Raw genomic sequence first — 24058 nt, 5'->3', positions numbered from 1 at the left:
GACTGAGGATGTAGCTTAGTAGTAAAGCACTTTTGATTTCAATCCCCAGTACCCACCCACTCAACACCCCCCGCAAAAATTGGAGAGAAATATTAATCAATTTGGATAATGTTCATGTTTTTCTTACTTAAAAATAGCATAGAAAATATAAGAATTTTTTTTTCTTTTTTAGATGGGACTCTCACTGAATTGCCAAGGTTGGCCTCAAACTCATGATCCTCCTGCCTCAGTGTTCCAAGTAGCTAAGATTATAGGCCATGTATCACCACAAAATAACAAGAGTATTTTTTAAAAGAAAACATGGTTTATACATTCACTTAAAAATAGATGTACCCCTAAATATTCAGAGTGGAATTAGCCAGGCATGGTGGTGCAAGCCTATAACCCAGTGGCTTGCAATACAAAGCTAGCTTTAGCAATGGTAAGGAGCTAAGCAACTCAGTGAGACCCTGTCTCTAAATAAAATACAAAATAGGGCTGGGAATGTGGCTTAGTGGTGGAGTCCCCGAGTTCAATCCCAGTACCTGTCCCCCAACCCCCATAAAAGAGTAGAATTATTGATGAATTTTATATTTGCCTTTCTGCTTTCTACATTGAAAATGCATTCCTTGGTAACATAGGAAAAATTCCAAATGAGGATCAAATTTATAAAAGAACTGTACATTGAAAGATAATAAAATCTACTTAGGTGCAGTGGCACATGCCTATAATCCCAGCGACTTGGGAGGTTGAGGCAGGAGGATTGCGAGTTCAAAGCCAGCCTCAGTAACTTAGTGAGGCCCTAAGCAACTCAGCGAGACCCTGTATCTAAATAAAATACAAAATAGGGTTGGGGTGTGGCTCAGAGGTTAAGCACCCCTGGGTTCAATCCCTGGTACCACCCCACAAAAAAGGCAAAAAAATAATAAAATCTAAAATTTAGAATTTGAAAAAGCATGACTTCTTATATGTAATTTTTCTATGATTTGAGTACTTTACGCTGATAAAATTTTTAGATTTTAAATTCTATATATTTCCTTCAAAATGAGTAGAATGGCATATCATCAAATGATATCATAATAATACGCAATTGAATAAAATTCTTACTTGAAAAATGCAATAAGAAGATTCACCATAATGATATACTGTACAAAGAGGTAGACTGCTTGAAGAAATGGAGTCAACCATGTTCCAGGGCCACAGATTTCGGTGATAGTGGAATCATTTGCACACACTTTATGAAGAAAAAAAAAGAATTTTAAATATAGTTATCTGCCAGTAACTGCTATCAGTGTTTAATCTTTTTACTTCACTTAAAATAAGTTTTGATTACATATAAACCTGTCTCACAGATTCTAGCAGAGGACTCTGGAGAGGCAACCACAGAAACTCCAACTTAAAAGCATTCCAATATAGAGGATTTTTGTGAGGAGTGTGGACGCACTCTGTTCTACCACTCTTCCAGACAAGGAAGTATGTTTAGATATTATGTCTACTTTCAAGGCAGGGTTTGGCCTTAGAATCATTAAGGAGGATAGAAGTTTTGGACTGAGTCACGGTATAACATTATTATAAGGAAAATATTGGAATCTTAAAAGTATGGTAGACTCACAACAAGCAAGTAAATTTATGAAAACAAGAATTATTGACTTCAATTTACAATCCCAAAAAGAGGAATGAAAAAGTTGCTAAAGTGCTTTTTAAATACATAGTGACTAGATTTTAATTCATGGCTTGTCATTATCCTCACCTACAAATGTTTCAGAAATCAGAACATAGCTAAATACAAACATGGGAGGTAATAATGTTAATACCCATCAGAGAGTCACAAGGAATACCATAAATTAATTTAGGAGGGTAAAGAGTAGAACTAAATAATCATGAATTAGTGACAATTCCTATGCAAATACTTACAGTACACTTAGCAATTCATATTTGTTATTTAAATTAGTATTACTTAAGTAAATTATTAATTAATTAACTAAAATTAGTAATTGTCTTTTCAGTGTCTTAATCATTGAGATTCTCATAATGGCTGTATTATTCCTTAAAATGATTTTAGAGGAAAATTGTAATAAAGTCCTTTTACTTTTAAACAGTTTTATAAATCAACTTCCATTCCATTCAGGTTAGTATGGGGAAGCAAATATACAAGAAAGAGACGCAGGAAACCAAAAACCATACCCAATGCTTTATTAACAACTGCCCAACTAGAGATAACATCATTAGAAAAATAGCAGACAACAAATGCCTTAAACTGAACCAAACAGGTAGCCATTAAACTCAAAATTTTACCAGATTAGTAAAAGTTACTTTTATAAATATCTGAGAATGACTATTGACCACAATCTTTGATTTAACCATCCACTAACCTAATTACAATCTTCTCTTTCTGGGCAGCCCCTGACCTAATCACCCATAAATAGATGGAAAAGAAGCAACACAGGTATGAGGCAAAGGAAGAGTGACAGAAGAAGGAAGAGAAAGAGTAAGAGAAAACTAATAAGGATTACAATTCAAATGTGGAGGTCAGCAGAAGAGTACCCCTGAAAACCGATGGTATCATCTATGTTCACAAATTATCTAGGTCATTATTTATAATCATAGGAGTCAAATGTGAATGGTAACAAAACTGTGCAACAGACAATCTTTTAATTAAGAATGGGTTGAATAGGTAGAGGTTAACTCATATATTTGCCTTACCTAGAGACAATACTCACAAATTTGATAGAATCCTAAAAACTGTTATCCCCTATATAACAACATGCTCTAAGCTCTTCAAGGTTTCCAAATGATATTATTTTTGTCATTTACTATTGAGCCGGCTCTTCAATATTCAATCCATCCTGATTGGTCTAAACTAATCATTGTACTCCCACCCCACTTGCTAATAACCCTTTTAGAGATGGAAAGGCTGAAGTCAAGTTGAGCTAACAAGATAAAAACAAAGGTTCAAAGTGAATTTCTATAAAAGGAATTGTTTCCCTCTAAAAACAGTCAAGGATTAACAGTGTCTTTCTGTTGCTGTGACAGTCTTACACTGCGCTAAGGGAAATCTGTATGATAAACAACCCTAAAAATCATTCCACCTCTGAACTTTCTGTCCTGTGAGCTCATAATTAACTAGTCTCACTTTGTACAACAATTTGGGCCAGATTTCCACTGCTTGTAGCTAAAAAAAGATTAAAACCTTTTTCAATTACTTTTTCCCCCAGGATTAAGTAATGTATTATGGGAGGCTTACGTTATAAATCTGACTTTGAAAAATAGGCAATATAACTGATATAATATTGATTTAAAACAAATAAATTCTTACCATCAATTTCATATGCGTAAACTTCACCAAAAATCATCCAGTATGGATGAAAAACTATATCTTTAGCAAGAGTCCAAGATGGTGCTTCATGAGGATAAAGTATTGCCTTTCTAGGAACACCAAAACTAAGTAATACAAGAGCCATAATCACTACAATGTAGAACATATTGGCTACCTGTTAAAAAAAAAAAAAAGCTGTTAAAATACAAGGGAATTTAAATACAATAAAAAAATTTTCATTTAAAAATGTATTTCTAAACTCTAATTGAGAAATATAATTTCTGTTTATTCCTAATAACTACATTAAAGCAAATCTTATCACTACATAAACCTTAACATCAAGGAGACTTTAAAAAAAAAAAAAAAAGAGGGCTAGGAATTTGGCTCACTGTTGGACCATCTGCCTGATAACGTATGAGGGCTTGGATTCAATCCCCAGTACCTCAAAGAAAACAAAAACAAAAGAAAATGTGAAGCTAAGAAAGTCGTAACCATCTTTATCTCCAAAATGAACTACATCACTGGTTCAAACTAGAGGCTGCCCATCTTTAGGGTCCACAAAGATCTTTTAAAAAGTATAAACATGAGTAGATTTAGGGAGTCAATTTCCCTAAGAATCCTTTCCTAAAGCTTTTCCACTCTTACAATGGAGGTACAGAGTCTCTTTTCCATTCTGCCTTTGGTAAGAATCTTAGGCTCATTTTCAATAGTATGGCATTATTTCCCACCTATTCTGAACCCTACCCTCTTTTGTCTAGGAGTCAAAAACTTCCCAAACTGAATAATTAGTATGGATGCTGAAAAAATAAGTGATACCAATGTCTGGACAACAAATACTTTCACAAGTAGGATAGTGTGTAACACTTTAATTTCAACAAAATTGAAAAAGAGCCTGAGTTATCATCTATTAAATCATTGCAAAATAAATGTGGTTAAGTCACAACATGAATTTTTATGTTTTTGAAGTAATTCAAAGAATGATGTAAAATGATAATCTAATTACTATCGCTAATTGCTACTATTTACTTAGGAATACAGTTACTTTCTAAAGAGTTCAGATTACCCAGTTTTCAATGTCCTATAAAATCCAGGTTAAACGTTGTCTATTCAACTGACTGCCAACTAGCTACTCTTTATTATAAAAGAAACTATAGTCAGACTACCTTTTTATTTACATCTTATGCTTTCAAATAACTCCATATCCCATTACTTTGTAAGAAAATTCTCAACAGAATTATCTTTTTCCATGAATGCTCACGTTTGGAATTCATGAATTTAATCAATAAACTATGTTGTTAGGTAAAAATCTCATAATTTCCTGAAATATTTTATATACTACAGGCTCCTCAAGTTAATTACAAAATTATAAAAAATAATTACAGGATTGGTAAAATAAAATAAAGAAATGTGGTTTCATAAAGTCTGGGGGCAATCCTGATGCTTGCTACATTGTCTTATACAGTGCAAAATAATAAACAATAAGAGAAAAAAATCTTAACAAAACTATCAAAATAGTGATTGGTCATGTGTGTGTATGCATGCATTTCAATCAGCACTGGGGACTGAACCTTGGGTGCTCCACCACTGAGTCCACATCCCCACATCCCCAGCCCTTTTCATTCTTGAGACAGAATCTCACCAAGTTGTCCAGCCTGGCCTCAAACATGAGATTCTGCTGCCTCAACATCTTAAGTAGATGGGATTACACATGTACTGCTGCACCCAGTTAATGTTCAGTAATTTTTATGTAATTTCTTCCTACTTGTAATTACTTTATTCATCCAACCAACAAATACTTATTAAGGAGGGCATAGTATGTGAAGGTACTATAATAAGTACTAGAGAAATAAAAATGATCAAAGCCAGACATGATTCCTACCATAAGGAGTTTAGTCTTCTAAAGAAAAAGATAAATAATTTAGTAAGAATGTAGTTTAAAATACAGACACAGACAAAAATATTATGAAAGGAAAGAACATGTGTCCCAGAAGGATATAAAGCAAATAAACTTGATCCAGCTAGGAGGAACCAAAAAATCCTTCCCTGAAAAATACGGTGTTGGAGCAGAGATATGAAGGATAAACTCAGGTTTGTAAAAAACAACAAAATAAAGACAAAACTAAGGGAATGAATGTAGAGGACAGTGTAGTTCCAGGTAGAAAGAAGAACATGAATTATGCTATTCTACAGGGGCTGTGTTAAAAGAAAGAAGAGAAAAAAAAAAATTTTTTTTTTTTTTTTTTGAGACAGGGTCTTGGTATGTTGCCCAAGCTGGTCTTGAACTCCTGGACTCTAGATAGACTCCCAAGCCAGATGCCCAAGTAGCTGTGACTCTAGGCCTACAACATCCTGCCTGGCTTAAAAAGAACATTTTAAAAAGCTGATGTGACTAGAGTACAGATACGAGATCAAGAATATCTAAGGTTTAGGGGCTGGGAATGTGGCTCAAGTGGTAGCTCGCTTCCCTGGCATGCTAGAGGTACACATGTTCTATTATCAGCACCACATAAAAATAAAATATTTTTTTTAAAAAAAATCTAAGGTTTAATAGTGAAGCAGAAGATGTTACCTTTGGAGGAAACAAGATAAAGGGTATAAAGGATTCTATTTCTTACAATTTCATGTGAATCTATCATTATTAACAAAATTACATTAATAACAAAATTTAAAAAGGGGAGGGTGGGGAAAAGGAAGAGAGGGAGGGGTGGAAAGGGAGATATAGAAAGAGGATTTTTAATTAAGTACACTGATCTCTTGGAGCAATGTAAACCCATTAAAATTCTTCAAGATGAGGAAGTGACATATACAAATTTGCATTTTTAAATAATCATTCTAGTTATGATGTGGATCAAAGACAAGTCAAACTGGTTGTGAGGAAACAGATCACTAGATTACTGAAGGTGCCTGATGATGTGGTTTGATATAAAATAGTAGCAGTAAAGATGAAAAGAAATATACAGATTAAAGTTATGAGTTCATATTCTTCATTGTCATGCCAAATATTCCTAGGAAGAAATATTTAAAAGTTACAAAGCATTTCAAGGAAACACAAAGTATGTTTTTTCTAACCTTATTTTATTATTTATTTATTTTTTAATGTTTTCTTTTTTTTAGATGTAAATGTACACAATACCTTTATTTTATTTATTTATTTTTATGTGGTGCTGAGAATCAAACCCAGGGCCTCGCATGTGCTAGGTGAGCGCTCTACCACTGAGCCACAGCCCCAGTCCCTAACCTTATTTACTGAATATTTTTTCAAAGGTTAATAAAATATCCTTAAAGAATGATAGATCTGGAGGAAGTATGAGGCAATTCATTCACTAGTTCAAATGAAACTATTTTATAACACACATTTTTATAACTTTTAAGAAATAATAAAACCCAGGAGTATTAGCAGATGTATATCAACTTACCATTTTTCCAATCATCATTACATAAGGTCCTGCCTGTTGATTTACAGCGAGAAAATCTAGCAAACGCACATACCAAAATATTATATTAAGACAGTATATTAATCTTCCAGCCACAAAAACATGATTATCATATGCATTCTCAAAGTTCCACTTGGCTCCAAATCTTAGTCCAAATCCAATGAAGAAAGAAATTATGGCAATTGTATCACTGATATTGAAATAATCACTAAACCACACTTTAATCTTCTGGCTTATTTTCCCAGCTTCAGACATAAAGATCTAAAGGTTCAACAAGAACAAAAAAGTTTAATGAATTTCTTCATATTCAAACATATACAGCACTGAATTATAACACCACAAAGGAATTTTAGTCATATTTTAATGTTTCAAAGTGCTTTTAATCTGTTATCTTGGCATTTAATAATGTACTTAATTACCAAAATAGTAAGCTGGTAAGAGATAATATGTCTTATAAATAAATGACCTGCTCAACCAAGGTCATCCAACTAAGAGGCTAAAAATCTTAAATTATAACAAAGTTCTCTAGATCTGGATGGAATGTGCAATGTTTTGGAAAAGTTGTTTTATATCATATTAAAGTCCTACTTGGGATATACTGGTAGTATCTTCCAAAGATGCCTTAGTCACAGAAATTAAATAATTCAATGGTTTAAGTAGCTGTATTTCTCTAAATTATCTAAATCATACTGCTTCTCTTGAATATGATGAATATTAGAATTAAAAAAACAACTTTTGAGAGGAATGGTATTACATTCACAACTTCAAAATGAAGTGAATTCTAAATACTGAAAAGTCTCTTGGTTCATCTCTCTTAGTCAATTAATTACTGTAGTCACTGGAGGCAACCAGAATTACTGTCATCTCATGAATCCTTGTAGACCTCTTTAACGAATACATATTTTTTTTATCATTCAACAACTTAATTTCTTCAAACACACTGGTAAGATTTTTATAAACATATGAGCCACAGCATTTAAAAATGCATGTTATTTAATAAGATAAATTTCTATATTTAAATGAGAAGTACTATACCTTCTTATTACTTTTGCAATTTCATGTGTTCTCTAAATATATAACAGAGTCATGAAATAATTCAAAAGTACTGATGCAAGTGTTATAAAACATTTATGTAGTTTTGAGTTTAAACAGAAAGTGTACAAATTTATTTAAGGAAAAAACATTTTTTCAAAATCAGGATGTTAGAAAATTATAATTTAACCTAGACAGGTTTAATGTAACTGACAGCTGGATATAAATCTAAATAATGATTTGGTGGGAAATACATATACTTTAGAGGGTAGTATAAGAAAACAGCAAAATGAAAATCTATTTATAATTTACCTACCTAACTGGATATATAAATATATGTGATACCTTTTGAGAGTAAGAGCATAAATATAAATATTGAGAAAAAAACAAAAAAATCTATGCTAAGTTTCAGAGACATATCATTGTATTTGTAATGTGACAAAGTGAACAGCATATTCACTGATTTCTATTTTTTTTTGCCATTATTTTAAGAACAGTAAAAATAAACATGTTCTATACTTCTATAATGTTATCTCCCATTGAATTAACACACACATACACACATGCACATCTCAAACAAAACAAAAAATCTTCCATGCACATAGTAAGCTACCCAGTAGGAAAAACTAAAGACATACCTCACGGACTTTCTCAATGGCATAGGTAAAAATATAAGCAATAACAATCCATTCTTGAACTGAAGGTAACCGTTCCATTTGTACAAGAACTACAAATGTATAAAGCATCAGAAATCCTAAGTATGCCAACTAATAAAAAAGAAACAAAAGTTATACGAATAAAATTGATTACAAAATAAAACATTATGGACAGTTTTATGTATATAAAAATAATTATTTGAGCTAAGGCAGCCTAGGGAAATAAAATACAATACAAAAAAAAAAAAAAGGAGAAATTTATTTGGTCACCTGGATTCTCTGTTTTTAAGTAGCCATTCACATGAATACAAATGTAAAAAAACTTACATTCTGGGGAAAGAATTCAGGGATTAGATAAATGAGATTTGTATTACCAGTGTCTAGGAGGGAAGAACAAAACATTTTCACATTGAGAAGGAAATATAGTAAATTAGTCTCGAGTTAGAAGGTATGGGTGTCAATAAAAAAAGCAATGGTTGAAAGAACAAGTTCTCAAATATTCATCTTAGCACAAAGGCATTTGTAGACTTTGGCAAGTGTCTGATAATCGATGAAAAGAACAAAATAAAAAAAAAGTTTTCCTAGGAAGGAGAGTGTAAACTTATTTATTCAGACTCAGACGCTGGTTAAAAGTAGGGGCTGGGGCTGGGGTAGCAGCTCAGTGGTAGAGTGCTTGACTAGCATGTGTGAGGCAACGGTTCAATTTTCAGCACCATATATAAATAAATAAAGAGATATCAGCAAGAAGACCAACTAGAAGTTTCCAGAGCTCATTTGCTCTTCCCCTAACTAGAAAACCAAAACAACGAATAAGCTACTGTGCTTCAACAGTTGAGACCATATTGCTAAGGACATATGCTCTATAAACTATTAGTAAAATCCATTTTTCCATGAAGCAAGAGAAAAGCCAAGTGTACAGGTAACTAAGCACATAATTAAAGAAATAAGTCACTGATAAATAAAACCATATCAATGATCTGGATTACTCTTTATCATCATTGATTAACATAGCAAGCAGGGTCATTTCTAAACTTTTGTGTATTATCTATAAATCCTAGAGCACAAGGAATTGTATCAGTTTTTTGGTTAATATTTTACTATCAGTTTCACTAGATGATCTGTATTTATTACCCACTTATACAACCAATGGTCACAACACATACGTGTTTAGTATATTTTTATTTCCAATTAGAATTAAAATTTGTTAGTGTTATCATTCCAGATGCTGGCAATTGGGATAATCTAAATTAAATGTATTGTTCTTTAAAGCGGACATACTTTCCAATGATATAAGTTAAATCAAGGTTACTATGGGATTCCAGACCAAAGGTTCCCTAAAACATATCTTCTTAAAACATTATGTCTGGGCTGGGATTGTGGCTTAGCAATAGAGTGCTCACTTAGCATGTGCGAGGCGCTGGGTTCGATCCTCAGCACAACATAAAAATAAATAAAATAAAGGTATTGTGTCCAACTACAACTAAAAATAAATTTAAAAAATTAAAAAAACAAACAAAACAGAGCTGGGATTGTGGCTCAGAGGTAGAGCACTTGCCTACCATGCAGAAGGCACTGGGTTTCATCCTCAGCACCACATAAAAGTAAAATAAAGATATTGTGTCCACCTATAACTAAAAAATAAATATAAAACAAACAAACAAACAAACAAAAAACTCCCCAAAACACAACATCATGTTCTCCCTTGGGAGGGAGGGAGGGAGGGAGGAAGGAAGGGAGGAAGGAAGGAAGGAAGGAAGGAAGGAAAGATAGATTCATGCAAATACTATTTAAAAACATACCGTATTAAACCAGAACTTTACAATTGGTGCATGATAAAAGGCATAAAATTTTCGTGTGATTGGAAGCTTTTTTGATTTTATATGCATCTCCATTTCACTCTTTCCTTCATTACTGTCCAAAATTCTTACTTCTTTAAATACTTCCTAAAATTAAAAAAAAAATTATTGTACACTTATTCACAACAAACTTATATTACTTCAATTTTTTTTTCTTCCTTACCATAGGGATCTCTTCTGTTATGTTTTGAAAGTTGTTTTCACTATCTTCCATTGTCATCTGATGAGCATCTTGAGATTGTGGAATATGGGACATTTCAGCCTTTGTTTTATATTCTAGCATTAATATGGCAGGTGGAACTAAAATGCTTAATATCACCTAAAATTTTTAAAGACATATAAGTTTGCATTTTAAAATCAAACTTTTAAGAATATTTAAAAAATAGCAAAGAGACATTAGATATCTTATAATTGTTAGCCATTTTGCTCCTAGAAATACAGAAAAAATAAAAATTCATTTTTTTTTTTAATTCATTTTTTAAATGGTGTATTTAAAGAGGCCCAGGTTGAACTGTTTTAGGGAATAAAAAACATTTGGATATTATGATAATGAGCATGTTGAAGAGATTTAATAATCATTATAGACCTGTCTTTTAAATACAATCAAGTTACAATTTATACAGAAAATATATTTTTGTTTAAACAAAATTCAAGCATTATGAGGTGCTATGTGCTTAATTTTATCTTAAATCTCTTTGCAAGTGTTCCATGTCATAACGTGATTACTCAGCTTGTGCCTCTATAAACAAAAAGGCTTATTTCTAAACTTTTTCATATTACTTGCAAAATCCTAAAGCATATAGAAATTATAATTGTACAAGAGGTTTTCTGTTAGTTAATCCTTCAACATTATTTTTAGTAGATGATTAATATTTGTTATCCACTATGGATAAAACTACTTGCCTGATTTCTGCCTTCTACTTTCTGTACCTTATTAAAAAGATATAAAAGAATAAAAATGGAAGTTTAAAGCAATATCTCACTATGACAAAACTGAAAGGACCAGCCATTTCCCCCAAATTATTAACCTTAAAAACTGGATATATGAATATACTTATTCATAAACATCAACTAGGTAAATGGATATACTTGTCCAATACACTTAAAATAATTTAAAAGTAACAAAAGAAAATTAATAGCTAGGTCCAGAATTTTAGAATTTGGAAATCAGCCTTTCACAAAGCAGCAAATCTTTTAATGGCTGGCTGTTTAGGAGTGTAAATGCCAATATTCCTCATTTGTTGTCCTTGCTGCTATCTCAGAGGGGCAATAATCATATCCACCTGAAAAAAAATTCAAGACTAAAGAACAGGAGTAAAAAAAAAAGTAGTTATGCCACTTTGAATAAAATGCCAACCACCCTTTCCCCTTCTTGCAGTCCCTCCCTCTATTATCACCCTCACAAATCAAAGCATTTTATCACATATCTAGTCTAATTTCTCTGTTCTAACTATAAACTTTAAATCCAATTATTTTTAAGGTATACCTTGTACCAAGAATTTTTTCTCATGTTCAGCCTTCCCATCCACATATCAGATAACAACATTTGTGTACAGGTGTGAGCTACAAAAGGTCTAAGTCGTGAAGAAACTGCTAATTTAAGGCAGGTTGAATTACTCCAGTTTTTCAGTTCATAAGTGAGTAATTTCATAGCCATGGTTTCATCTTGTCTGAAGGATTGCTCTAGTAATTCAACTGCCAGTTGGCCAAAATCACTACAAAAAGATAAAAGCCAAAATAAGCAGAAAAGTTTCTTTCCAAGTCTTTAAAAATATCTACATTTAAAAAATAATTTTCTTAATTGTATCAATAAAATTACACACATACATTTTTCTCCATTAAGTGCTTAACACTGTAACATCCAAACACTGTATTTTGTATTTAAAATGTTTTCCAAGGATAAAATGCCACTTACTTGGAATACTGTTTCAGTTCTTCTGAAGTATCATCTACCAGGTCACTCTGCTTTGCTTCATAGGCCATTGAACGATAGATTTTACAGGCAACTAATGCTTTAGCCATTGATTCTTCACCATGCTGCCATAAAAACCGTGCCATAACCTGCCTCTTCATAAGGCAAGCCCAAATTAACAATTCATTAAGCGGATAAGGAAAGCGCTTGGTTTCTGGATCATCAATATCTACAATTTCATCTTTGGTTCTTTTTTTCTTTCCTTCTTCCATAGCTGTATCAATCTTCAATAGAAAATAAATGTTACAATGCTCATTATAATGCATGACATTCATATTAGTGAAAAATTTTATAAAATATTTTTTGTTCTACTCTTCAACTTCATAACTGCCCCAAACAAAACAGTAAAAATTTTATAAACTTTATTATTGCTTATAATTCATTTTATAAGAATTTCATTTCAACAAAAATGTCTGTAATAAGTTATCTACAACTGAAGAAAGGGCATAATATCTCAACTAGTAAAACTTTGAAAAATACATTTGTTGTACATATTAATCAAATAAAAATGGAATAAAGAACTGAAGCTATAGCTCAGTGGTATGGCACTTGCCTAGAGTATTTGAAGACCTAGGTAGGTAGGATACCCAGCTTTGCAAAGGGCAGGGGGGAGATAATGGAATAAAATGATTAAAAATTTTTAAAATTTGGTTATTACAGATAAATGTGAGAAAGCAACAAAAACATTAATTGACAATGAATATATTTATGTATGGGAAAATAGACTCAAAGTTATAAAATATCCAAAACCAAAAGATAATTCCCACTAAAACAAATAGTTTTTATTTAATAATACTAAGTAATTAAGAAAGAACAAAATCAAAATCCAGAAAGGATAATATTTACATTAAGTACCTATGGTGAACTAAATAAACATATTTTCTTTAACCAATAAACAAACCTTTGGTCTATAGGGCTGTGCTGTTTTAATGAAATGATTATGTCTCGTTTTTTCCTTTTTATCTGCTCTATTGCCAAAAGATTCGTGACTCTTTCTCAATTGAGGAGTACTGCTGGAGGTATTTCGGCCAGATCTCTGAAAATGAAAGCTCATTAACTTTTGTAGATTTAAACATTATGTTGTAAAAAATTCAACACTATTTTTATATATGCAAATATATATGTATGAACACAAACAAAATGATTGATTTAGGATTACAATTATAAATATTGCTTTCATGTTTTTTTGATATGGGGTCTTGCTATGTTGCCTTGTCTGTTCTCAAATTCAATGACTCCAATAATCTACCCACATCAGCCTCCCAAGAAGCTGGGACTAATGGTATGTACCACCATGCACAGCTTATAAAATTTCTACTTATCCTTACTTGAAATCTTATATTTTTAAAGACAATGTTACTTTCACCATTCGAATGTAACTAATTCTTAACTTAAAAAATTTGTTAATTTTTAAATACATATATAAAATTCCTGACAAATATCACATACCCGACTATTTCCACCAAGACTATTATATATTAACCGAAAACGTTTCCGAGTATAGGTGCATCTGTAGGTTCCTCCCATGAGATATTCAATAACAAGTCCTATATCAATTAGAGTGATCTTATATCCTGGAGGAAGATTTCCCTAAAACATAAAACATTAAATAGAATGTTATTTCTTAATATTACCATGTCATGCCTATGACTAGGCCCTCTCCCCAAAATGAGAAATATTTACTCGTTTCAGGAAACTAGAGTAGCCAGCGGCTGTCTTTATAGGAGAAGAGAATGACTTATTTCTCTATTTCCTTTTATGAGAAGAGGGAATTCCAAAGTTTTAAGGTCTCAAAGGCGTGGATTAGAACAGGAATATGGCCTAAAGCAGGAAGATAACAATTTGATGCCTCTGCTGTCCTAAAAAACACAGAGGCAATGGAACTACTAGAGCCAAGTGTTTTGTTTTCATGATTATACATAGCAATTTTCCTACAAAATAATGTTATAGGTTAATTATGTTTCCAGACTGGTCCAGAAATATTTATTTATTATAAAAATCATATTGGCTCTAGTAAAGATTACATAAAGTTTTTATATCCTTATTCAGGATTCAACTACATTTATAACACTATTTAGAGCTAAGATTTCGCTTTCACGCTTTAATAGGAAACATTTTAAACTAAGGAAAATAAGGTGAGTTGTCTTAAAAAAAAAAAGTCATGTTAAACAATTTCTCAAGCTCACAAAACTCAACATAATTAATATGAACCAGAAAATAATTACTGAATTTTATTGTTTACCACTTATGGAAATAAAACAATTTAGCTTATTATCATAGCCGTCCATGTAACAATGTTAATATTTGTTTCCATAACTAAGTGCTGGGGATTTGGTGCTGGGGACTGAACAAGAGCATTCCACATGTAAGGAACATGCTGTACCACTGAGCAAGGCTCCCCACTCCTTGCCCAGTTCTGTATTTCTTGTGCTGACCTATGTAAGGAAACCATAATGCAAATGTTTTATAAACTCCTGGTCTGAAGGTTATTCAAGCTTCAGGGGAGGGGAGTTTTAATTACTAAAAGGAAAAAAAAAAAAAAATCAAATCAATGGGAACTGTCCAAAATAAGCAAATTCTTATATTAATAGTTGCCTAGGGAGGAGGCAGAGATGAGGAGTAGAAAAGGAACAGAAAAAGGAGTGACTGCTAATAAGTACAGGGTCACTTTTTGAAGTATTATAATGCTCTCAAATTAAGACTATGGCAATAAGTACCATATTAAAATAGTAAGTCAAAGAGATATACACGTGAAGTGAATAAATTTTACCATGTTGTCAAATATACTTCAATAAAGTTAGAAAAGCTCATGCAAAAAATCAAAGTAAAGCAAAATTTCTTACATATAATAAGGTTTAAGTTCTTCTTATGGAATACAAATTTAGTATTAAATAAGTTACAAGGGGCTGGGGTTATGGCTCAATGGTAGAGCACCTGTCTCGCATATGTGAGGCACTGGGCTCAATCCTCAACACCACGTAAATCAATAAATAAAACAAAAGTATTGTGTTGTGTACAACTAAAAAAAAAAAATTAAAAGTTACAAACCACATAAAGTTTTGGCTTTTTTGGTAGTGCACACAGAAAGTAAAAGTTCAAAAGAATGAGGAATTTTAGAAACTTCACAATGTTTTTCTTAATGTAATATGAGTACCATTTGAAAAAAAAAAAATAATGAGTCAATTTAGTCACTATAGAATGAGGTTAGCCCATATAACAGTGTATTCAGTTACCACCAAAAATGAATCTTATTTTATAAAGGTGAGAGAGAATTTCACTTTTTTTTTTCCTAGTCATTAAGATTACCACTTAGTATATCTCTTAATACCCACATTTTATGACCTTTATATTAGGAAAGATTTCTAAGAAACAAATTTCTAATGAACACATAGAAAGCTGACACATTCTATCAATGATTTTTATTTTACAGACCAAAAGCATTATAAAGTTCAACACACTGTTGCATAACCAGAGAAGTTCAGGAAACTGTTCTTAATTTCATAAACTTCCCTTTTTCTTGGTTTCTGGTACATTATCCTCTTTTATCACAAATTTAGCACTAATTTTATCTTGTCATTTCATTGCAGTTTTAAAAATGTACTTATGTACATTTTTGGAAATACATAAAGTACAAATGATATTTTTTAAATAACATTTTCAAAAACAATCTCTTACCTGTTTGACATCTCGAACAAGGTGAAATAGCATTGGATTGGTTGGACCTTGTTTCTTTAAGGAGAAAAAAAAGAACAGCAAACTATTATTTTCTTCTAAAAGAAATTTTTTGTTATTTATAGAACTTATAAGGATCTTCTTAAACAAATTATACTATTTTGGAGTTGTTTCTTTAAATTAGAACAAATATAGGACATAACCATTTTACAGTGTTATATTTAAAATTATCAAAAAGGTGAATAATTATCGGGCTGGAGTTGTAGCTCAGTGGTAGAGCGATTGTCTCCTACATGTGAGGCACTGTGTTTGATTCCCAGCACAACATATAAATAAATAAATAAATAAATGATAAATAAATAAATAAATACAGGGCCATCAACAACTAAAAAATATTTTTTTTTAAAAGATGAATAATCACAGAGTATCACTAAAGTGATATTTTTGTTTAATAAGTCACAACAACATTATCTTTTTTTTTTCTTTAGTTGTAGATGGACAAAGTACTTTATTTTTACGTGGTGATTGAGGATCGAACCCAGTGATTCACACGTGCCAGGTGAGCACTCTACCATAGAACCACAACTCCCAGCCCCATTAATTAATTATACCTTAAATTTACATTTCTTTAATTGATGGCAGGGCTGTAAATTCCCTTCTTGTTAAAAATGTCTGTTCCTTCTAATCATTAAGTTGTATGAGTATTTTAAATAGTTTGGGTAACAAACCTTTAACATTTATATTAATAATCATTTCCCCATTATCCTCTCTTTGTGTATACTGTGTATTAAAGTAGACTAGATACAAGTTTTATTTTTACAGTAATCTTAATTTAAGGACATTCGATATTTTGAAAAAGTGTTCAGGAATATATCCCCACGAAGACTGAGGTAAATGGATCAAAGTGTCTTCTCTAAACATTTTACGCAGAGCTCTGACTCCTGTGAAATTTATTGCAATAAATTCTATGTGGTACAAATAAAAAAAAACTTAGTATTTTAAATATTGTTTAAAAGAATTATCAAATGGAGAGTTTTATTCAGCCATAAAGAAATGAAATTATGCCATTTGCAGCAAAATGAATGCAACTTGAGAACATAATGTTAAGTGAAATAAGTCAAACTCAGAAGACTGTCAAATGTTTAGAGAGGAAAAAGGAAAAGAAAGTGGGGAGAGGATCTCATGAAAATCAAAGGGAGATCAGTAGAACAGAGAAGATGGACTATGGGGAGACAATATGAGAGGGAAAGGGGAAATACTGGAGAATGATACTGGCCAAATTATATTGTTATATTGTGTGCACACATGAATATGTAACAACAAACCACTACTATGCACAACTATGACACACACACTTAAAAATGTGGGGGGAAAAAGTATTCCTAGTTTACTTGATTATAAAGTTTCTTAGGTTTAAATCTCCAAAAGTAGAATTATTAATTTAAAAATATACACATACATAATGTAAGGATGTATATATTAAAGTTAGAACAACAATGAAGCCAACTGAAAGAAAAAAAATTTATCAAATGAGATTTAATCCCATCATGTTATTAATTTTTTAATTATTAATAAGGTTCTTAGAATAATCAATCAATCTACTTTTCCATTTTGATCATATCTCCTTGGGAATACAATTTCAAATCCAGATACACAGACCCCTCTTTCTTTGGAAAAAAATTATTTTCCTACATGTTCATGGTTTTTAAATTCCATACAATATTTAAGATTACCATAATTGATACTGCATATAACTATATTCTATCTTATTTGTTCTGTTCTCCTTTTCCTTCTTTTTTCTGGAAGTTGAACCCAGGGGTACTCCACCACTGAGCTACATCCCTAAGCCCCCTTTAAAAATTTGATTTTAAAAAAATTTGATTTTCAAGAAAGTTGCTAAGGTTGACCTCAAACCCCTTCCTGCTTTAGCCTCCTGAGTTGATGGGATTACAGACATGTGCCACTGCATCCGGCTTACTGTCTACTAGGTTATCTCTGCCTATTTTTTCTTATACATAACTTTTTAAAATAAACATGTCTTCTTAGTTAAATGAAGTATTTTAGATGATTTTAGAATACTATGAAGTTTCACTATATTTGTCTAACAGTATATAATCACAAAGAAATACACTTAATACTGTGGGGCGCGGTACTAGAGAGTGAACCAGGGGTGGTCTACCACTGAGCTATATATACCGTAGTCCTTTCCTATCACTGAACTACACTCCAGGTCTATTTTATTTTTGAGATAGGGTAAGCTAAGTTGCCAAGGATATGCGTTAAGACACCAGACATCAAAATGTATCTGGAAATACCTGAATTCCCTTACACTTCTTTTTGAGGTCCGTAGGTCAAAAGGTCAAAACTATTTTTATAATCATATTAAGATTATACATGCATTGTTGTTTCACTTTCAGGTCTTTAAATGTTCAGTGGAATTTTTCAAAAATTTTTTTAAAAAGTGTGTGTGTGTATACATATATGTTGTTGATAGTTCTTTATTTATTTATTTATACATGGTGCTGAGAATGGAACCCATTGCCTCACACATGCCAGGCAAGTGCGCTACCGCTAAGCCGTAGTCCCAACCCTTTTCAGAGGCTTTTTGACCCGTGATATTATAAGACTAAATTCAGAAGCAAACATGAGAATCCACACTGCTTTTATGAGGTCATGCATTAAAGAGGTTTGTAAAATGTAAAATTGTTTTCTTACTAATTTTCTTTAAAAATAAGCTATTGGTTGGGGATGTAGCTCTATGGTAGAATTTGTGAATTTGCATGCATTCAATCCCTAGACAGACACACAATAATTTTATGTTAACATGTATTGAGTTTATTATTGTTACATTAGTATAAATTGAGAAATGTTTGAAAATCAGTTTCACATTCTAATATTTACCAATACACATAAGTAAAATCTCTTTAGAACAGCACTTTAAAGTCCTCAATAATTCTTATGTAGAAGAACCTTGACACCAAAAGTTTGATGTTTTAACTTTTTTTTATCATGTTATAAATAATCAAACTTTTGAAAATCTTTTCAATAACTGAAGCTTATAGAGTCTTAACTCTATAAGTTACACAATTTTCTAAAAATTTCATGCCTTGCTAATGAGATCAATTTTAATTTTTATTATTTTATATTTGCTTTACACTTCAGGGAGAAACCTTACTTCGCAATGAATAACCCTTTTAATTTTTATATCTAAATTAGAAAACAACAGAAAAACAACAAAATTTAAGGTAACTGTACTGGACCCCATGAAAGGGAAGGGGAATGGTTGGAAATAAAAGCATAAACCCTACTCAAAAAAAAATTACAATCCACAGGAGAAAACATAAGTTTTCTTAACTATGTTAATAGGACTGGCTAGTACTCGCATGGCATTTGAACTAAGTTTTTAAACAATGAATAAAATTCTAATAAATCAGTAGAGGAAAACAAACCAGCACTATTTAAACAGAAAATGCTTTTATAAAAAGTTTTTTGTTGTTTTTTTTAAGAAAGTAGCAGGTAGACAATATAGTTGGAACACCCAGTATTTGGAGGTAGGAGTAGGCAAGGGTTGAAGTAGGGGGGAAAGATAAAGTAAGAAATATCTAGAGCAAAATGTCAAGATTTTTGAAAATCAAGCTAAAGGTATGAGTACTATTATACACACATCAGGTGGCCATCACAGGTTTCCAAACTGCAGAAAGATATAGTAAAATGTCACTATAAAAATAAAGAACTGATTTGAGGAAAGATTAAATAAACAGATAAAGAGAAATGATTACTGAAGTAGTTGAAGTGAAGTAGACAAGCAATGATTGAGTAGTACAAAGACATTGGGAATGAAAAGGAGAGAAATAGGTGGAAACTAATGAATGTCAAATGGTTTTGTAGAGAAGTCAACATTATGAAATAAGGATGTGGTCATAGTGCTTCTCAAAGCATAGCTCAGTTAAATTCATACTGGTACCATACAAAACCACAAAAAGGGTAGTATTTACTCTAATGTTAGGGATATGAAATTTGAAATAAAACGAGAAAGGGCTTTATTACAACTAAAAAGTTTTCAGGAGCCTTTTATAAGAAAAATGAAAAACTAAAAGAGGGACATAAAATCAAATCCATGAATGTAAAAACCAAAAAGAGGAAAAATAATATGTAATTTATCCATTAGACAAAAGAGTCAAAAGAAACATAACCAGACTCAAAGCAGTTTATCCTCTAGGAGATAGTTATTAAATCTGCATTACTTTCATATGTGGCTATGGAGATAGGGAAAAGCTGGTAAAACAGGAAAAACATTAAGAGTATCATACAACAATCCATACTAAGACTGGCTGTATTTTTTTCCATATAACCAGCAAGACACTGAAGGCTTTATCAATAGGAATGGACATGTTCAGGTAAAATGAAATTTCCCAAAGATGATAAAACAATAATATGTAATTCATAACAAAGAATTTGATCATAGACTTACAGTGTTGTAAAGTTCTTCCAGTCTTGGAATGGTAAGGAATTTATGCATGCTTACTCCATTTTCAATAAGAAGTTTTACAAATGCAACTCTATCCATTACAAGAGCATCAAGCATAGCTTGTTCCAAGGATCCAACCTAAGAGAGTATCAAAATTAATAAATACATTTCACATGTACTAATTATCATGACTTCTTTAAAATTTAAGTCCTTAGAATTTATACTTATTTGTTCTCAAACAGTTTTAAAACACAATTGGACAGATACAAAATAGTGAAAGACTAGGAAGAAATAAGGTATTTAGAGACAGATAAAAAAACCTCTCTTGAAGAAAAAAGACTTTTCCAAAAGAATATTCCATAAAAGCTATTTCTGTAAGAGATCAAGTGTTACATAAGGAAAAAAAAAACCACAAAGTACATTATCAATTAAATCTGGAGTGGAAATATCTTAGAGCAATGGTTCTCAATGTTTAGGAAAGTTTTTGGATGAGTCATTTCTCTAAGTCGGGGCCATTACTAACTTTTAAGGAGAGGACCAAGGGATACCAGAAATCACGTGATATGATGAACAATATCAAACAAATAGGAACTGTATCACATCATAAAACATTATATGCCCTGTTAGATGCTCATGAGTAAAAAATTAAAGACTTCTATTTTATATATGAACAAAATATTCTGTCTTAATTTTTGTACAATAAATAGTTCAAAAATACAATTACAAGTCAGACAAGATTGTACTTAATCTTCTTCATAATTTTAATAGAAATTATTCACCTTTAGGGGAAAATCACATTTTTTGACAGCAATACAACCTGTGACATTTCAGCTTAATACAGATCTATCAGTCAGCATATCAGCTGTTACTTTTATAAGCCTATTTTACAAACTTTGACAGACTTCCCTATCAAATACTAACACATTAGTGTAGGCACATGATGTATAGAGATTTTATTGAGTATCATTAATAAAAGTTTTAATAACATTTCCTATAACTGCTTTATATTTTTAGTATTGTGGCACTATATGATAAAAAGTCTTTGTAACAAAATCAGTTTCAAAATTCATTGTTTCTTCACCTGTCTTTTTTTTTTTTTTTTAATATTTTTTAGTTGTTGATGGACCTTTACTTTATTTATTTATGTGGTGCTGAGAATTGAACCCACTGCCTCACAAATGCTAGGCAAGAGCTCTGCCACTGAGCCACAACCCCAGCCCTTCACCTGTTATTTTTAAATCATATTCTGTCTTCAGAAATTTACCACATAACTACACAATTTCTCTACAGCAGCTTATATTTTTATTTATTTCCCCAGTCTACTTCAATTTCCATAACCTAGCAAAGGATAGGTCTCTATAAGATCTTTTTAAGTATATACTAATGAAATGAGTGTTAATGATGAAAATTCATGATGGAAGGTACGTTTTCTATGATTTTTTTCACCACTCCATTCTAACATGAAAAAATTTTATATTATCCTTAAAAATAAGACCAATTTATTATGAGAATACTTCAATTTTCTCTACATAATAGACTATAATTTGCCATGGTGTGTTTATTCCTATTTTATTTAACATTATTTCCTCTTTCTATCTATCACATATAAATTATTCTGATTTGTTATTGCTCTTTCTAGCATTATCATTTAAAATTACTCTAGTGCCCACTTGGTTCTCTCTGTTCTTTCCTTATCCTATACTTACAAGGGATATTTTTCTGTTCCCCAATGGTACTTAAATTACATAATAATAACATACATAAGTAATAACATACTTGTATGACTTCATATGCATTATTACAACGTTGACACTGATTCTTTTATAGTAAGTGCAAGTATCTAACTTATGTCTTTAAAATGCTGCCTTTCTTGAATATTTCTGTACTGATCACTTTTCTCTGACTTATTAAAATCAGGGCATCATATTTGTTTTTAAAAAATTTATTTATTATTTCTGAAATTTCATTTTGGTATAATAAAATAGGCCTAATAAAATTCTTGTTTTTATTCTTTTTGGTAGTATTAGGGACTAAATCCAGGGCCCCACACATGCTAAGCAGGCACTCTACCCATAAGCTATATTCTTAATCCTTAAACATTGTTTTTTAAAAAATGAAACATTCTATCTGATTGAGTTTATCACTATTATCCCAGAACAACGTAAGAGCTTGGCTAAATTTTCACATGAGGGAAAAAAGATGCAGTTTAAAAAAAAAAAAATCTATCTGCTTTGTAAGCAGCAGTTCCTCAATGTATACCAAATAATAAAAAAAAAAAAAAAAATAAAACAACTGACATGTAAACTCTTAAGTAAGGAGCACAAAATAAAATAAATCTAACATTATGAAGGACAAATCCATGAGACATATGGATTTATATATGAACATATATATGCAAGACAAACGCTTTATCTAATCATTTATATGTGAGGAAACTAAAAAATCCAATGAAATAAATAAAAAGTTAGTTTACAACTTTTGAGTTTTACTGCAAGAGATTAACATGAATTTCTTTCTCTACAGTCCTCCAAGGGGGAAAGTAACTAGTTTCTTTATTACTATACAGAAATTACCATACACTCATATGGTTTTTCTAAAAAAAAATCAAACAAAACAAAACTTATCTTCCGCTAGCCTTCATCTCTTCAGCCATATTCCACTACTAGATCTAAAATTCTAAGGGGCTGAGCTTATAGCTCAGTGGTAAAGCACTTTTCAAATATGCTTGAAGCCTTGAGTTTGATCCCCAGTACTACCAAAAACAAAAAATAGAAATGATACCATGACAGTACATGTAGATAGGGACAGATATTTGTGTATTCATAAAGAGAATTTGCCACAATTACAATCATATGATGCATACTTTTCTGCAATTTGCTGTTTCTATTATATAGATGAAAGAGATCTGGCTTATCCTCTCTATTATGAAGGCTGATAATACAGTTGAACATTTCATCCCCCTCCTAGGGACTCAGACAAGTATTAAGAATTTGTCAAGTGCTCATTATTTTACAAGGTTGTGTACATAGCAGTAAACAAAACTGAAAGATACACTTGCCCTAGTAAAATTTACTTTCTAGGAGTAAAAAGATAAATCATAAATAAATAGATAGCTAATTTATATGTTTTTTTCAGACGGTGATAAATGCTAGAGGGTTTAAAAAAAGAAAAAAAGGCAAGGAAGAACACAGGAAATGCTGACATAAGGGAATACTACCAAAATAGAGTAGACAGAGAAAGTTTAACTGGAGACATTTGGTTACAGTCCAAAAAGAGATGAGGAAGTAAACCCAGGTGCATATCTAGGGGAGACTGTTCCAGACAGAAGAACAGCAACAAAAGCCTAGAGATATGAGTATGCTTAGTGTGTTCAAAAACAATACCAAGAAGGCCAACAAAGCTATAAAAGAGAGCAAAAGGAACAGTGGTAGTATGTAAGAGAGGTAGTAATAGAACAAATGATACAAAATTTTATAGGTCATCATAAAGGCTCTGGATTGTGCTCTGAATAAATGGGATGCGATCCATCTTCTGTCTGTAAAATGACGGGAAGAATAAAAGCAGGAAAATCAAAAGGAGTACTACTGAAATAACAAAAGGATGATAAGAGATTCAATCAGGATGATAAAAATTGATATTTTGAAAGAGTTGTGTGTGTGTGTGTATAAAGATT

General features: G+C 31.5%; 1 protein-coding gene across 4 annotated transcripts in view; it reads right to left on the bottom strand.

The window, feature by feature from the left end:
• The window catches only part of Trpm7 (transient receptor potential cation channel subfamily M member 7), a 106655-nt gene that overhangs the window by 39697 nt on the left and 42900 nt on the right, over positions 1-24058 (bottom strand). For all 4 annotated transcript variants that reach the window (XM_048793113.1, XM_048793114.1, XM_015480669.2 and 1 more), the window contains 12 exons: positions 20389-20523; positions 15921-15974; positions 13695-13835; positions 13147-13281; positions 12189-12469; positions 11760-11988; positions 10437-10592; positions 10217-10360; positions 8400-8528; positions 6712-6990; positions 3296-3470; positions 1087-1213 (listed from right to left, as the gene is read on the bottom strand). In XM_048793113.1, coding sequence (XP_048649070.1) covers positions 1087-1213; positions 3296-3470; positions 6712-6990; positions 8400-8528; positions 10217-10360; positions 10437-10592; positions 11760-11988; positions 12189-12469; positions 13147-13281; positions 13695-13835; positions 15921-15974; positions 20389-20523 — 1985 coding nt within the window. The remainder of the gene's footprint in view (positions 1-1086; positions 1214-3295; positions 3471-6711; positions 6991-8399; positions 8529-10216; positions 10361-10436; positions 10593-11759; positions 11989-12188; positions 12470-13146; positions 13282-13694; positions 13836-15920; positions 15975-20388; positions 20524-24058) is intronic.

The sequence above is a fragment of the Marmota marmota genome, unplaced genomic scaffold (genome assembly GCF_001458135.2).
Source record: "Marmota marmota marmota unplaced genomic scaffold, marMar, whole genome shotgun sequence".
NCBI lineage: Eukaryota > Metazoa > Chordata > Mammalia > Rodentia > Sciuridae > Marmota > Marmota marmota.
Note: the sequence above shows the minus strand (reverse complement) of the source record. Positions and strands in the feature narration are given on the sequence as shown.